The following is a 17398-nucleotide window of genomic DNA, read 5'->3' on the forward strand; positions in this document are numbered from 1 at the left end:
TGGAGGCTTTGTTTTAGCCCCTTCAAATCTAAACATAAACCCAAATGCTTGAAGAACACTATCCTTACATCATCCCCAGGGGAAAAAGTCAAAGGTAAAAAAATAAATTTACTTTAAAAGGAAAAGAGATGCTTTGATTACACCTAAGAAAATGATTTCGGTTGTTTAAGGCCATATCATAAAGATATTTTTTGCTATAAGGCTCAGCAAACTTTAAAATATTGTTACACTCCTGTCCATTTCTCCTATCTCAATTTTATTTATGGCTTTTCCAGAAAAGCATCCCAGTGCCCATGCAAGAGGCTGGCTTACAGCTCAGTGCTGTTAGCCCCTCTCTCCCCGCCCCCAGGACCTTAATGTGAAAGTAGAATGCAAGTGGCAGGAAATTGTTCTGATCCAGCAGCTACACAGGACTGGACTCAAAGGCCATGCCAGAATCCATTCCGGGGATTTACCTTCTTTTGAAATTACTTCTGCTTTCTAATGCCTGAGAGCTTTTAAATAGCCTTTGTTTTACCCTATTTCCCTCCAGATTCAGAGCAGATATGAATGCTGATGTGGTGTGTCACACCCTGGAGTTTTGTAAACAGGATCCCGGCCAACCCTTGTGTCACCTCTATCCCCTTCCCAAGGTGAGTGGTTTTTCATTCCGAACGTCAGATCACAATGACAGGCAAGCCCTTTGGACATGTTGTAAAGGGAGGTTCAGCTTCACTGGCTCCGTGGTTTGGGACAGGGACCTGCAAAACGACATTTTCCATTACATCACCCAAAATAATATTCCCAAAGTTCAACTTAAATGCCTCCCCCATGCTGCCAAAGACATTCTTTGCTGTTTATTTTGGACTGTAATCTAGACTTGGGCAGGCAGTACATAGGAAATCTGGCCAGCCAAGGTGAGGAGAGGTTAAATCCCTCTCTACCCCTTAAAATTCAAGCAAATTACTTTTATAGAGTGACCAACTCATGTATTTTGCCTACGACTTTTCTGGTATCAGCAATGGAAATCCCACATCCTGGGAAAACTCAGGCATTTGGTTCCCCTAGTCTAAGTTTTATTGTTCTCACTAATGTGGGCCTAATCAAATACCTGAAATACCTCCCTACTACATTTGTTGGGGAAAGTAGGTAAATTAATACATATAAAATGCTTAGTGCAATACCAGCTGTGTAAATAAGTATTAATAAAATGGTAGCTAATATAATTATTACCAATATTATTATTATTCAGAGATAGCTGTTCAGAATACCCTGTGTGCATTTTATCATGTTGGACAATTTTTTTTTGGAATGCAGACAGAGAAAGGCAAGTGTTGACACAATTTCCTGCTAATGCTGTGTGCTTAGTCATATCTGACTCTTTGCAATTCCATGAACTGTAGCCCATGAGGCTCCACTGTCCATGGAGTTTTCCAGGCAAAATTACTAGAGTGGGTTGCCATTTCCTACTCCAGTGGATCTTCCTGACCCAGTGATCAGACCTGCGTCTCCTGCATCTCTTGTCCTGGCAGGCAGACTCTTTACCACTAGGGCCACCTGGGAAGCCTTACCCATGCTATGAATGAAATATAAGATTAGATCTGGTTGGGTATCAAATAATGATTTTCAGAAACTTCCTATGAAAATAAAATAAAACAAAATTGTATGCCCCCTTTCCCATAATTGTAGTCTTTCTGTGTATAACATAACAGGCTTCTGATTACTTGTCATTTCCTTTTTATTCTTATTGAAAAAAGGCCAGTGTAACACACTTTTGGTCTTGGCATGGTTTTGCTGACTGGCAATATTAAATATCATGATCCTAAAAGATGATGCCTGTTATTAAAGTGCTGCACTCAATATCTCAGCAAATTTGGAAAACTCAGCAGTGGCCACAGGACTGGAAAAGGTCAGTTTTCATTCCAATCTGAAAGAAGGGCAATGCCAAAGAATGTTCAAACTACTGCATAATTGCACTTGTTTCACAAGCTAGCAAGGTAATGCTCAATATCCTTAAGGTAGGCTTAATATCCTCAATATTAATATTAATTAATATCCTCAATATCCTTAATGCTCAATATCCTTAAGGTAATGCTCAATATCCTTAAGCTAGGCTTCAACAATACGTGAATCAAGACCTTCCAGATGTACAAGTTGGATTTAGAAAAGGCAGAGGAATCAAAGATCAAATTGCCAACATCCCTTGGATCATAGAAAAAGCAAGAGAATTCCAGTAAACATCTACTTCTGCTTCATTGACTACGCTAAAGTTTTTGACTGTGTGGATCACCACAAACTGTGGAAAATTCTTGAGAAGATGGGAATACCAGATCAACTTACCACCCTCCTGAGAAACCTGTATGTAGGTCAAGAATAAACAAAACCAGATATGGAACAATGGACTGGTTCAAAATTGGGAAGTAGGTCAAGTACGTCAAGAATACATCAAGGCTGTATGTTGTCACCCTTTTATTTAACTCATACGCAGAGCACATCATGAGAAATGCTGGGCTGGATGAAGCACACGCTGGAATCAAGATTGACGGGAGAAATATCAATAACCTCAGATATGCCGATGAAACCACCTTTATGGCAGAAAGTAAAGAGGAACTAAAGAGCCTCTTGATGAAGGTGAAAGAGGAGAGTGAAAAAGTTGGCTTAAAACTCACCATTCAAAACACGAAGATCATGGCATCCAGTCCCATCACTTCATAGCATATAGATGGGGAAAAAATGGAAACAGTGACAAGACTTTATTTTCCTGGGTTCCAAAATTACTGTGGACAGTGACTACAGCCATGAAATTAAGAGATGTTTGCTCCTTGGAAGAAAAACTATGATTAACCTAGACAGCATATTAAAAAGCAGAGACATTACTTTGCCAACAAATGTCTATCTAGTCAAAGCTATGGTTTTTCCAGTAGTCATGTACGGATGTGAGAGTTGGACCATAAAGAAAGCTGAGCACCAAAGAATTGATGCTTTTAAACTGTGGTGCTGGAGAAGGCTCTTGAAAGTCCCCTGGACTGCAAGGAGATCAAACCAGTCAAACCTAAAGGAAATCAACCCTGAATATTCATTTAAAGGACTGATGCTGAGGCTGAAGCTCCAATACATTGGCCACCTGATGTGATTCACTGGAAAAGACCCTGATGCTGGAAAAGATTGATAGCATGAGGAGAAGAGGGTGACAGGGGATGAGATGGTTCAATGGACATGAGTTTGAGGAAACTCCGGAAGATAGTGAAGAACAGGGAGCCTGGTGTGCTGCAGTCCATGCAGTCACAAAGAGTCGGACACAACTGAGTGACTGAACAACAAATATTAAATATCATAAGCCTGTTCCTTGAGCAGAGAGATAGAGATGTAAATATTTGGGGTACATGTGCATTTCATGCTAACTTGATGGTTGACTTAAACTGCTAGTTAAATTTCCCTTAATTCTACCTGAGAAGCTGTTGGCTCCACTGGTATCTGGAAGAGTTTGTTAATTTTAATTAAAATTTTCCCATGTATTCAAATAGCATGCAAATATGATATTATAATATTTGTTATTTGATAATGTACAGAAGAAACGTCTCTATGTACAAAGGCAAGTGATATGGGTTTTCATGGTTTCCTTAAATAACATCATTTTATATATTTTCACGGGAGAAGGCAATGGCACCCCACTCCAGTACTCTTGCTTGGAAAATCCCATGGATGGAGGAGCCTGGTAGACTGCAATCCATGGAGTCGCTAAGAGTCGGACACGACTGAGTGACTTCACTTTCACTTTTCACTTTCATGCATTGGAGAAGGAGATGGCAACCCACTCCAGTATTCTTGCCTGGAGAATCCCAGGGACGGGGGAGCCAGGTGGGCTGCCGTCTATGGGGTCACACAGAGTCGGACACGACTGAAGTGACTTAGCATAGCATAGCATATATTTTCACACTCAGAGCTATACATAGTCACAAAATGTTCAACTTTATCCCATTTAAAATGACATTCTTTATTTTTATACTCTGTAGAATTTATACTCAAAATAGCATTTCCTTGTCCTCCCATCACCACCCCCTTTTCAATTCCCAGTTTGGGAACATTTTGACCATCCTTTCTGGGTAAGAGGAAGTTAGAGGATTTCATCTCAGAAATGATCAGTTTCCTCCTCAAATCCGCATTGCCAACTTCCAGCTTTACAGATGACCCAGAAAAGAGGAGCAGTTGGTGCAGTGTGGACAGTCATCTGCCTCCACGATTTCATTTAATAGCAATAACAGGTATTTACTGAGCACTCACTGTGCTTATTCTTCATCCTCTTTAATCTCCCAAATACCCCTAGCATGGAGGCACACTTGGATGACCGCTTTTCTAAGACTGAGGAAACTGATAGTTAGAAAGGTTATGGAACTTGAAACTCACTCCCCTGGGAAGGACCGGAACTGAGATTCATGTCCCTGTCCTTCATTCAGAGAGGCTGGTTGATCTCTTAGCCTTTATGTCAGTGTTTCTTGAAAATCCCCTTGGGGTGTCTCCTTACAGCAGTTAACTGAAATCCCACCACCAGAAATAACCAATGTTAAAATATTGAATGCTTTCCTTTTAGTATTAAATAAATTATATTAATTTCTTTGAGAGTTATGATACTGTTGTATATACAATATTTTATTTTACTTTTCCCCCTTAATTTTATGTTTTGAGTATGTATTTTTTTAAATGGTACATATCAGACCTTCCTTTCATTCTCATGACACACAAATTACACCTGCAAAGCAAGTGTGAATTAGTAATAAAGAGACAGGTATAATTTCCATCCCCCTAGAAGACTTCCTCATGACTTTCCCAGTCAATAACACCCCCCATGATAGCCACTACTCTGAAATCCACCACAGAGTAGTTTATTTATATGAAGATCTACTCTTGAATTTCATGTGAATAGAATAATACGATATATTCTTCTTTGTGTCTGGCTTCTTTTGTCTGTGAGATTCATCCATGTTATTATGAGTAACAGCACCGTTGTATGAAGTAGTCACACAATCATCTTTTGATGTTACTCCTGCTACATAGTCCCATCTAGTCCAACCAAATCTTGCCCTCTTTCCAATAAATTTTGAACATGGATGCCAGAAATGTCTTTCTATAAATAGATATGATCTTGTCACCCCACCCCAATACCTTTGCCTAAAGCTTGAGGAAGCCTACCCTGGATCCTTTTACACACTCCTCTTGTCAGAGCTCCTGTTTTTTCTTTCTATAAAGTTGCTTTGTTTTGAATGATACACCTGTGTGATTGTGTCTCTCCCACTAGGCTATAACCTCCAGGAGGTCAGATTCTATCTTCTTTACACTGTATACCCAATGTGTAGGACAATGCTTTATACATAACAAAGAAATATTTGTTTGTTGCCTCAACCTTCCCACCTTCCCTGCACCTTTGTCCTTAATAATCCCTTCTGCCCAGAATGACCCATCAACGTCAAGCCCATCCTTCTAGCTCGTCTCATTGCCACTTTCTCTGTGAAATAACTCCTAATCCTCTCGACAAAATGTTCACTCTCCTCTCAGTCATCAGCATGAAATGCTTTTTGAGTACTGCCATGTGCTGGTGCTGTTCTAAATGCTTCATACATAATTAACCTTATGAAGTAGGTGGTGTTGTCGGCCACATGTTGCAGACGAGGAAAGGGAGGCACAGAGATAGGAAGATGTTACATGTACATAGGTTTCCTTGTTCGAGTGTAAATAGATCAGGCAGCAGTTCTGCATCTTGCCCATCTTTGTCCCCTCCGTCATGTCAGGCACATGCCTAATACATGAGTGAATGTGCCAGGCACTGCACTGTACATGGGTGATCTCATTTAACAATGCTCTTGGGGGAGTATATGTATCTTAGAGATGAGGAAACGGAGACTAGAAGATGAGTTTTTCCCAGTTTCATAGCTAGTAAATGGCAATGAGAAGCTTCAGCCCTGAGTCTGTTTGTTGTTGAAGCCCAAGTTCTTTCAACTGTGCTCTGATTCTCCATTGATTCTCCTGGGGTACTGGTATTTTGAGTCAAACCACTGCTTCTGGGCCAGCTAGTTCCTCACAAGCAGGACTCTACACACTTGAGGTCTTGCTTTGTGTGTGTTTCAGATGCCGGTAAAATGTAGCGTGATACAAGCCATTGTCCCTGTGAAATGCATTTTACAGGGTGGAGGGATGAAGAAATCTCTCTGCTTCAGGGGCCTGCAGGGGGAGCTCCACAGTGTAGAAAAATGGACATCTGACTTTAGGGGGGCCAAAAGCAAAAGGTAGAACAGCTTGTAGGGATCCCCTGAACCTACATCATCTGCAGTGAAGTTGAAATTTCAGCCACTTCTTGCCAGTCCTTCAGCCTCGTCTTTATATCCTTTTCTACCGTGTGCTCCAAAATGACAATTCCATCCATAATTAGCTGAAGCAAGAAACAGTCTGCAGTGTTCAGTGGGCACCAGGAGGATGGAGTGAGAAGAGGGGGAGTGGAGGGGAGACGAGGACAAGACAAGGAGAAACAAGAGAGGGGGGAAGAGGCGAGGAAAAGGAAACCTGCAGGCTGTGTTGTAAAGACCACCCAGACGGTTTTGTGTCACCCACTTTAGGGGGATTATTCATGTCATCCCTCCTCTCGTCACACACCAAGCAAGGCCCTGCCTACTGCTGCTGTGTGTCTCTGTGTGCATGTGCCTAAGCATGATTCTGATACCACAGCTCGCCAACTGAAAACCAGATGTGGTTCCTCCATGTGTGCCCTTTTGATTTGAACCTCTTCTCATTTTTGGGTCAGAGAACAACAGTGCATGCGCTCATGCTCCGACTGGGCTAGGTGCAGCCTGGAGCCTCTTCAGTTTTATGCTGTTCCCTCCTGGTCCCCTAACTCTGAGATCCCCAAGCAGACCCTGTGGCTTTGAACAGATCCCTTTCTTCACCACCCCTGAGCTGGAGGGACAGGCTGCATCTACCAGCACCTCTAAGGTGTGCTCAAGACTTACTTCACAGCACTCTGATCCACATTAAAAGAGAATTATATTCAGAAGGTTATGCTAGTGGAGATGGATTCTCCTATTTCTCTGGGGCCTCTGGCCCATTTAAACTACTGCTAAAGAGATCTGCTGCCTTAGGAAAGCAGTCTAGACTTTGCAACAGCTTTTCCCACAGTAAATCCAATTTCTGCAGGAAACCACCATAACTCTCCAGTGCTGAGTGTGTGGGCCTGTGGGCACGCACAGGGAATCTGTGCTTCCCTGGAATCCAAACAATCAGGAAGCTGACATAAGTAGATTTGGAAAGAGTAGATTAGCACTTTTTATGAGAAAGCGATGGGCTTCCCAGGTGGCAGTACTGGTAAAGAACCTGCCTACCAATGCGTGCTAAGTCACTTCAATTGTGTCTGAATCTTTGTGACTCTATGGACTGTAGCCTGCTAGGCTCCTCTGTCCCTGGCAAGAATACTGGAGTGGATTGCCATACTCTCCTCAAGGGGATCTTACCAACCCATGGATTGAACCTGTGTCTCTTATATCTCCTGCATTGATAGGTGGGTTCTTTATCACTAGCACCACCTGGGGAGCCCTAATGCAGGAGACAAAGGAGTGTGGGTTCAATCCCTGGGTCGGGAAGATCCCCTGGAGGAGGGCTTGGCAACTCACTCCAGTATTCTTACCTGGAGAATCCCACGGACAGAGGAGCCTGGAGGGCTACGGTCCATAGTGACACAGGACAAATTCTTCTTCAATTGAGGAATAAATAAGCTGACCTGAGGAATTTATATTTTTTTAAACACTAAGTTTATTAAGAAAATATCTGGCATTAATAAAATACCTGGCATCTTTTTAATGGAAGGTAGTAGAGTTTAGGAAAAAATTATAGATGAGCAGGAAATTCGACATTTTCTAAGATTTATTAATCACTAAATTTTATCCTACAATGGACAGCACCTTTCCATTCATAATGATGTGCTCAGCTCTGTGAGCTCACAAAACGCTTTTAGATACATTATCATCTAATCACCCCCAAACTATTTTTAATAAGCTTTTTATTTTGGAATACTTTCAGATCTACCAAAAGTTGTAAAAATATCATACCATACCATGGAGAGTACACCTTGACCCAAGTTCAGTTTCCCATAATGTTAACATTTTAACATTACTTAGTCAAAACTAAAGAAGCCACATTATTCTTGTAATTGTCATGTACTAGTCCTTAATCAATAGTCACATGAGTATTTCTTACCAGGTGTCTCAGTGGTAAAGAATTTGTTTGCCAACGCAGGAGACGTAAGAGACATGGGTTCAATCCCTGGATTGGGAAGATCCGCTGAGGGAGGAAATGGCAATCCACTCCAGTATCCTTGCCTGGGAAATCCCATGTACAGAGAAACTGGTGGCTATTAGAGTCACAAAGAATCGGACGTGACAGAGTATACATGCACACGTGACTATTACTAGTCATTACTAGTTTAGACTTGATTTGGTTTTCGCCTTTTTTTTTTTAATTTGCTAATGTCCTTTTTTCTGTTCTAAGATCTAATCCAAGACACATGTTGCATTTAGTGTTCCGTTAGTTTCCTCTAGTCTGTGACAGCTTCTTACTATTTCCTTGTTTTTCATGACTTTGACAGTTCTCAGAGTACTGATTAAGTATATTCATATAATGTCCCTCGAATTGGGATTTGTCTGATGTCTTTATTTCGAGTAGAGAGACTTACAGGTTTTTGGAAGGAAAACCGCAGAGGCTAAGTGCCCTTGTCATCACATTTTATCAGGGATACATGATACCACGCTATATTCAGGGGGATATTAACCTTGATCAGTTGGCTAAGGTGACATTTGCCAGGTTTCCTCACTGGGAAGTCGCTATCTTTACCTTTTTCTTTTCTTTATTCATTATAACTCAGTCACTAAATCTAACAGAATGGGGGCTCCAAGCTTACCTCCTGGAGAAGGGAGTATCTATCTACATACATTATTTGAAATTCTTCTGCAAAGATGTGTCTCTTCTTTCCTATTTATTTATTCAGTTATTCATTTATGTCAATATGGACTTGTATATAAGTATTTTATACTTGAGTTATAATCCACTACTGTTACTTATTTTCTTGGTCAGATTTTTTCAGTGTTGGCCACTAGGATCTACTAGGATCTCTTTCATATTGCCCTGTGTCCTTTTCAACACAGTGCCTTTTCTTTCTTTTTTTTTTTTTTTTTCCTTTGCTGTTCTTCCTTCTTTCATTTTTTCCTCTTTCCTTTTCAAACTTCCTTACTTTCTGGTAATGCCAGATGAGTATTTTATTGTCATCTTGTATTTTTTATGCCCCAACCCTAAAATCCACCATTTTCTAAGATGGTTTGGTTCCTTTTATTGGAAAATGGTGTTTAGAAACCAAGATCTAGTTGCTGGGTATTCAAGTTGTTACTGGAATGACATTGCTTCTAGATCCTCCTGGTGGAGAATTTAGTAAAGTATGTATGTATGTAACCTATGAATCCATCCATTTGTGTGTGTGTGGGTATGTGTGTGTGTGTGTGTGTGTACTGATGTCTCCAACTTTAGATAGTATCAAAGGGTCAAACTCTATTTTATAGATAAAGTTATTAAACATATTGTGGAGTTGAGGCTTAAGGTCTTGACCTAAGTTTCATATCTAGTGAGAATAACCTGAACTTAACCTGGGGCTTCAGACTTCAGACCTGCAACTCTTCGCATCAGCACATGTGTGTTTGGCAGAGATTATGAAGCACATTCAGAGTAGCCAGTTCTCAATATCAGAAAGTAAACATCTCTTGGTTTTAGTTTTAATGGAAATATTATGAAGAGCTTAAGTTCTAAGAATCTTGCCCAAGGATCCCAACTTTCTCCTTACCAGTTAAATCATTTGGTCAGTCATTCACATAGGCAGCCACGCCTCAACAAACATTTCTTGAGCACTTACTGTGTGCTAGCCCCACTGCAAGGCACATTGAGTAAGCTATCTCTTTTAACCATCACAAATCTGCAGGACAGATATGACTCCTCAATTTTATAGGTAAGTCCACTGAGACCTGGAGGATCAAAAGACTTGCCTATAGTCCTGTAGCTGCTACAGAATGGTTTTTTTTTTCCCTAGGCAGCAAATATTTATAGAGAGAGAATTATGTAGGACAGTATTCCAATAAATGAGACAGGCAGTCACGATGCAAATAATGATTCTACAAGGGAGTTGTAAACAAACTCTGACGAAGAGACAAGTGTTCTAACAGAGGGTGCAAAGAGGAACAGAAAGCTCAGCAGAGCAGGGTTGGCCTCTCCCTGGGAAGGAGTGGAGACGGCTACCTCCAAGGTGCAGGAGGTGTTGACTGCATATGCAGGCTTCTGGTTACATCTGCCTCAGAGCCCTTGTTTTTGGGTACTTGGCTTAGAACCCTTCCAGTTCTCTGCACAGTCAGCTACTTCTCCTCCTTCAGCTTTCTGTTGAAATGTCCCTCCTCACACTCCATCTGAAGGTCTTCTTTGTGCTCTCACACAGCACTTTGTTTCTTTCCTAGCACTTGAGGATAGGAACCATGTCTTTTTCACTCACCATCATGTTTCCAGGACTGTGCAATGCCTGACACATAGTAGGTGCTTTATAAGTTTTGTTACATGAAAGACAAGATGGAAAGGGCCTTTCTGAACATGTATTTGCTTTATTCCTCCCTTGCAAGGGTTTATCTGATCTCAGTGGAACATACCAGAGTATAAAAGGTTTAGCTGATTTTAGAACGTGAAGCAGTTTTTAGAAATATGTGTGGAGTCCCACCCAAGGGCATCTGGTTCAGTACTTCTGGGGTGAGATTTGAGCAGCTACACTTCTACAAAACTTCTGATGAGCACTGAAGGGTAAAAACTGTTGGCCCAAGCCTGAAAGCTGCCATCAACAAGCCTGAAAATATTGTTTCTCCTCCTGCTGCTGGCCTTTTCTTTGTCATCTGGTAGTTTCCCAGACACCCAAAGTCACATGTCTCCATTTACCCCCAGTCTCATCCTTGGTTCCTTGACTTCTGCCCCTTTTCTCATGGATTCACTAACAAACTCTGTTTATGGGCTTCAAGTCTCCAAACCCCCACTGATAAGACCTCTTAGAAGGGCTGAGGGAACTGAAGGTTTTAGAAACAATATATTTAGAGTTCATTCCTTTTTTATGGATTTTCTCATAACAGTTTGCTAATTGGGCCAAATTACACTGAAGTTATCTACACCCAAGGAGGGAAAGGAGGATACCTATTAACCAGCTCAGGTTGCTCCCATTCCAAAAATTAATATAAAAATAAACCCCAGAACTCCCATTCTTCTCCAGCTACTATCTAATTTTTTCCTTCCTCTAATTGACAGGTAGTTCAATATTGTGGTTATGAGCACAGATCTTAGAGCCAGACCACCTGGGCTCGAAACCTGGCTGCATTTATGTTCTGTCTCTCCTTAAACAAGTTGTTCAATTGCTCTGGGCCTCAGTTTCTTCATCTGTAAAGTGGACGTAATACTCAGGCTTCATAGGGCAGTTGTGAATATTTTAAAATTTAATATATATCTCCAGGTGTGTTTATATGCATACATACCTATAAGTGTGTATATGCATTTTATAGTGGGGCAGGAGATTGAGTTTTAGGATGGTGCTTTCTTTGCTTGTAATAAGCATTAATAAGTGTTAGGAGCAGCAGCAACTTCCAGCTATCTTTTAAAGGAGAAGAGCTTTTCTTCATGTCCCATTTGCTTCTCAAGTTACTGCAGGTTGGCCTCTAGCCCCATTACTCTAATAAAACACTTCTCCTTAAGCTGATGACTTAAGGAGTCACTGATGACTTCCTCAACATCAAATCCAGGATCATTCTTATCCATTATCCTTTGCGTTTAACACTGCTTGCCACTCCCTTCCCGAAACTTCTCTACTCTTTCCTGGTTCTCCTTGCACTACTCTGTCTCCTTGAGGCTACCTTCCCTTCCTAAACACCAGGACCCACCCAGCCAGGACTCTGCTCACTCTGGGCTTTCTCTCTGAGTAATTATAGTCAGGACAGCCTGGCAGTTAAGCACAGACTGCCCAATGCCATCCTGCGGGGATCAGTGACCCTGGCCCCACCATGTACTTGCTAAGTGCTTTGAGATATATCATTCAACTGCTTTGTGTTTTTTCATATGTTAAATGAGGAATAGAGTAGAGCCTACCACCAAAGGATAATGTGAAGACTACACAAATTGGCATGTATGAAAATTCTTAGAATAGTGACTGATCATCATAAACATACAAAACATTTGCTCTTGTTATTAAGCCTCACAAACAAAGTTCAAGACTTTCCTCAGAGCTTCAGCCACTCCATGCAGCTGCCAGATAAATATCTTCTTTTGTAGGTCCCAAAGACAGCTTGAACATAACGTGTCAGAAACTGGACTATTATCTTTTGCCCACATCAGCTATTCCTCCCATATTGCATATTTCAGTATTGACACCAGCCTTCACCCTTCTAAATGGTTCTTCCTAGTCTATTCCCCTTCATCTTCAATTCTGCCTGCCTCATTCAGGGACTTATTATTTCTTTGGCCATCTGATGCAAAGATTGGAAAAGACCCTGATGTTGGGAAAGATTGAGGGCAGAAGAAGGGGGCAGTAGAGGATGAGCGATGGTTGGATGGCATCCTTGACTCAATGGACATGAGTTTGAGCAAGCTCCAAGAGATAGTGAAGGACAGGGAAGTCTGACATGCTGCAGTCCATGGAGTCAAAAAGAACTGGACACGAGTTAGTCACTGAACAACAATAATAATCATTCTAGGGTGGAGTCCTGCAGCAACTTTGTAATTGATATCTCTACCTCCCACCTTGAAACCCTCAAATCCAGGCACCCAAGTGATGTTTCCAAAATGCAAATCTGACATGCTCCCTGTCTTGATGGACAGCCATCCATCAAGGCCAAGACAAAGCCTGAGTTCCATAAACTAGCCTGTCCTTACCTCCCCAGCCTTGTTCTTGAAGGAACTGGTTCATCCACTTCTCTGCAGCAGCTCAGTACTTATCATTCCCATCACATCCTGCTTGTTCTCACCTCCCAACCTTGTTCTATTTTCCCCTGCACCTGTGATGCCCTTTCCCTGAGTCATCTTTTAAGATCTAGTTAGTTCAGCTGTCACCTTCTTCAAGAAACCACTGGACACCTATGTTCCTACTCCAGTGAGGATTAGATTCTGTTCCTCATTGTCCCCATGATACTAACAGCTATATCCTAACAGCTAGCATTGCAGTTTCCGGTTTGTATGTTAGTCATTAGTTTCTGTGTCTGAAGCTATAAGATTGACAGCTGGATTATAATTATCAGGCTGGGACTACATCTGAGCCAGTTCTCTCTCCCCACTGCTTGTTCTGGGTATAGGAGGTTGGCACACTGCCCAATAAATGTGTATTGAATGAATGGATTACATTTTAACCCAGTTCTTTCTATGAAATAGGACAGTAATGCCTTTATATTTCTTCTTCTTGCTACATTCCTTCCCAACACTAGCTAGTGTCTATACTTCCAGTCCGTCTTCTTCTTTATCTCTTTAACAGACCAATCCTTAAGATGGTCTTAATCTTAATCCTTAAGATGCCTTGATCCCATTTTTTAACAATAAAGTTTTTGTTTTTTTTTTTTTTAAAAGGATGTCTTGATCCATCTATCTAGACTTGGGCTTTCCTGCCACTAATCTTCCAGATGACTCATCATGGGCATGCATTCTGTCCTTTCCACTCTTCCTTTATGAATAAGGACATAATTATCTCCCAGAAATGCATCTCTGTGTTATTCTCCTATTGTAACAACCTAGAGTTCAGTATAATAGGAGCCCCAACTTGAATAAGTTTTGGAGGCATAAGAATATACCTCCAAAGGCTACTACAGAACAGCAGCTACCACGGTTCTTGGAATCAATGGTGACGTTTTTAAAAAATAAAACGAATCCATGAATGAGCACTAAAATCAAATTGACAAGAGGATGGAGTTTAGAGTCTCCCCTATTTAAAACCAAAATGTTCTCTAGTAACCAGCAGTTAATCCTTTGTTCTTATTCAATAAAAGTAATCTCTGATCCTGAGCTCCATTTTTTTTCAACATGGGGTGTGTGTGTGTGTGTGTGTGTGTGTGTTTGGGTAAATTTCTTTAATCTATTTGTGTTGTTACGACTTGACTTTTTTATGTCAGGTACATATAAAAATGAATTAAGTGTTCTCAGTTTAGCAGAATTTCTATGTCAAACAAGGAAAGGAAATTACTTTCTCTTGTTATATTGGTGCCTCCATCGCTACTACCACAGGCAACTCTAGCAAAATAGTAGCTCAAAACCTGAACTAAACTGAATAAAATCAAGCTTCTCGTCTCCTTCAGTTGTTTAGTCAACCTACCCAGCTTGCTGTATTTGCACTTCTTCTGTTCTCCACCCTAACTCTGTATAGTATGTGAGTGTTTTCTCACAAATCCAGGTCTAGAAGAAAACAAATTATTAAATAAAAAAGGAGTCAATTGTGTGATCATCAGAGTTTTAGATTAAGGAAATTTCCTCCTTGAGTGATAGCTGTTCTTCAACTGTGACTTGGCAAACCATTAGAAAATCAAATGTTATTTTTGAAGAGAACATACATCCAAGAACAGTTTTTGTGTGCCTTAATATTCTGGAAGACTTAATAAAGTTTTCCAAATTACCTCACTTAATAAATTAATGCCATTCCTGGAAGACAAACATATCTTTGATACCTGAGGCCAGGAATGGTTCCGTTCAGTTCAGTTCAGTCACTCAGTCATGTCCAACTCTTTGCGACCCCATGAACTGCAGCACATCAGGCCTCCCTGTCCATTACCAACTCCTGGAGTCCACCCAAACCCATGTCCATTGAGTCGGTGATGCCATTCAACCATCTCATCCTCTGTTGTCCCCTTCTCCTCCTGCCCTCAATCTTTCCCAGCATCAGGGTCTTTTCAAATGAGTCAGCTCTTTGCATCAGGTGGCCAAAGTATTGGAGTTTCAGCTTCAACATCAGTCCTTTCAATGAACACCCAGGACTGATCTCCTTTAGAATGAACTGGTTGGATCTCCTTGCAGTCCAAGGGACTCTCAAGAGTCTTCTCCAACACCACAGTTCAAAAGCATCAATTCTTCAGCACTCAGTTTTATTTATAGTCCAACTCTCAGTACTAGGGTGAAAAAGTCTTGACTGACACTGATAGACTTTCAAGTCATGGACAGTCATTCTGTTATTCTCATAATATCCATTTACTAAGCCCCTACTCTATGATAGGTACACATTAGGGGATGAAAAATGAAAGGTAATTGACAACCACAATTTGAATGACTGCAACACACCAAAAGCTGGACTAACTACTTATCATACATCATTGAAAATCCTCTCATACAACTGCAGAGTTATTCCATTATCCCAATTTTATAGATGAGAAATCAAAATTCAAGTAAATTGTTGGTTGTGGAGTTGTTTGCTTGACAGTGTTTCTAAAGTTCCTCTTTAAACATCTCAGGAAATTATGAGCAATGAGATAAATTACAGGGGAATATAGCCATCTAGATGCAGAAAAGTCAGCCTAAAAGCTTAAATTGGAACAAAATATAGTGTCTAAAAATAAACTCAAATGCATTTGAGATTTTTGTTTTTGATAAAAAGAAAATAGCATTTCAAATCAGTGACAAAACACTGGCGTATTCAGTAAATGGGTGGGATTAAAGACTAGCCATTTAGGAATAAAATTTAAGGTGGATACTTGTCTATTCTTTATGGCAAAATAAATTCCAAATGAATTAAATGTTGAGTCATAAAGAATGGAACCATAAAAGAAGAAAAATCTAAGTAATTTTATTTGTAATTTGTGATCCCAAAGTCACAAAGGGAAATATGAATGCATCTAACTGGTGAAAAACCTGACATGTACAAAGTCAGAAGACAAATGGCAAACTGGGAAAGCATTTTTGTAATATGCCACACTATGAATTATTTTCTCCATGATTCAAAGAGCTCTTACACACACACACACACAAAAACCACCTGAGCAAGCACAGCAAGAACAAAAAAATGGCTCATGGAGAAAGATCAAAGGAACAAAAATATAGGGAGAAATGATGATCCTTTTCTCATAATTAAAAAAGTAAAAATTAAGTGAGATTCCATCGACCTCTTATGTATTTTGCTTCCACAATACTCTTTGAAGATCATTAGACAAGAAATTATCACAGAAATGGAAAGGCTGTAAATATCAGAGACCACTAAATTAAATCACTCCCTGAAGACTTGAAGTTTTAAAACTCTAACAGAACTGAGAATAGAATTTAACACCACTCTTGAATGTACAGTCTGCTATTCAGTCATTTCCCCCAGCATTTCAAAGGATTTGATAGACATTCCAACCTGCATTTCAGTTTAAGCCCACATTTGGAAGCTTGGAGAATATGTCTACACAGACTTAAATTTTCAGTCTTATTTGGAGGTCATTAAACTCTTAGAGATCTCGAGAATCCTCAGTGGACAGCACTAATAACACAAATGTTACCCTTGACGTCTGATAGGGAGAAGAAAAGATAATTCCAAGGAAGGTACTTAAATGGTATTCACATTTGTAAACCTTTCTTGCCTGCTTTTGAGAACTTAAAAAATAATGGCAACTCGATCTCTCTTGAGAATATGCTTTCTTCCCTTAGCTCAAGAAAAGCTAATGACCCTAGAGAATTTGAACAGTTCTAAAAGATACTTTGAGTTTTAAAGTTTTAATAACTAGTCTCTCAGCTTCCACTCTTGGCCCTCATCTTCACCTAATTAATCACCCACATCAGAGCTCAGATCAGAAATCATTTCTTCTAAGAAGTTTTCCTTGATGCCCCAAGTTAGGTCCTCTAGGATTTCTCTCCTTTCATGGCTCTCCATGCTTCTAGAAATTATCATAACTGTAATGAAACAGTTGTACAATAAGATAAATAACTGTAAAATTATGATTTAATGTCTGCCCCTTCTGTTAAGGTGTAAGCTCCATGAAAGCAGATAATCTGGCTGATTTATTTTTTAAATTCTTTGTGATTTCCCCAGAGCCCAGCACATTTCACTGCATATATTAATTTCTCAATAAATATTTGTTGAATGAGCAGTATGGTATACAGAATAATGGCCTCCCCAAAGAAGTCCATATCCTAATCCTCAGAATCAAAAAAGACTTTGCAAGTATGATTAAATTAAGGATCTAGAGATGAAGAGATTATCTGGGATTATCTGGATGAACCGCATGTAATCACAAAGTTCCTTATAAGAGAAAGGCAGGAGGATCAGCATGGGAGAAGACTGTGATAACAAATGCATTGATCAGAGTGATGAGGCCATCAGCCGAGGAATGTGTATAGCTGCTAGAAACCAAAGGCAAGGAACATATTTCTCTCTGGAAAC

General features: G+C 40.3%; 1 protein-coding gene across 2 annotated transcripts in view; it reads left to right on the top strand.

Moving 5' to 3' along the window:
- AOAH (acyloxyacyl hydrolase) overlaps positions 1 to 17398 on the top strand; it is a 182945-nt gene that overhangs the window by 37399 nt on the left and 128148 nt on the right. For both annotated transcript variants that reach the window (XM_061414123.1, XM_061414124.1), the window contains exon 4: positions 533 to 632. In XM_061414123.1, the coding sequence (XP_061270107.1) occupies positions 533 to 632 (100 nt within the window). The remainder of the gene's footprint in view (positions 1 to 532; positions 633 to 17398) is intronic.

This window comes from Bos javanicus, chromosome 4 (assembly GCF_032452875.1).
Source record: "Bos javanicus breed banteng chromosome 4, ARS-OSU_banteng_1.0, whole genome shotgun sequence".
Lineage (NCBI taxonomy): Eukaryota > Metazoa > Chordata > Mammalia > Artiodactyla > Bovidae > Bos > Bos javanicus.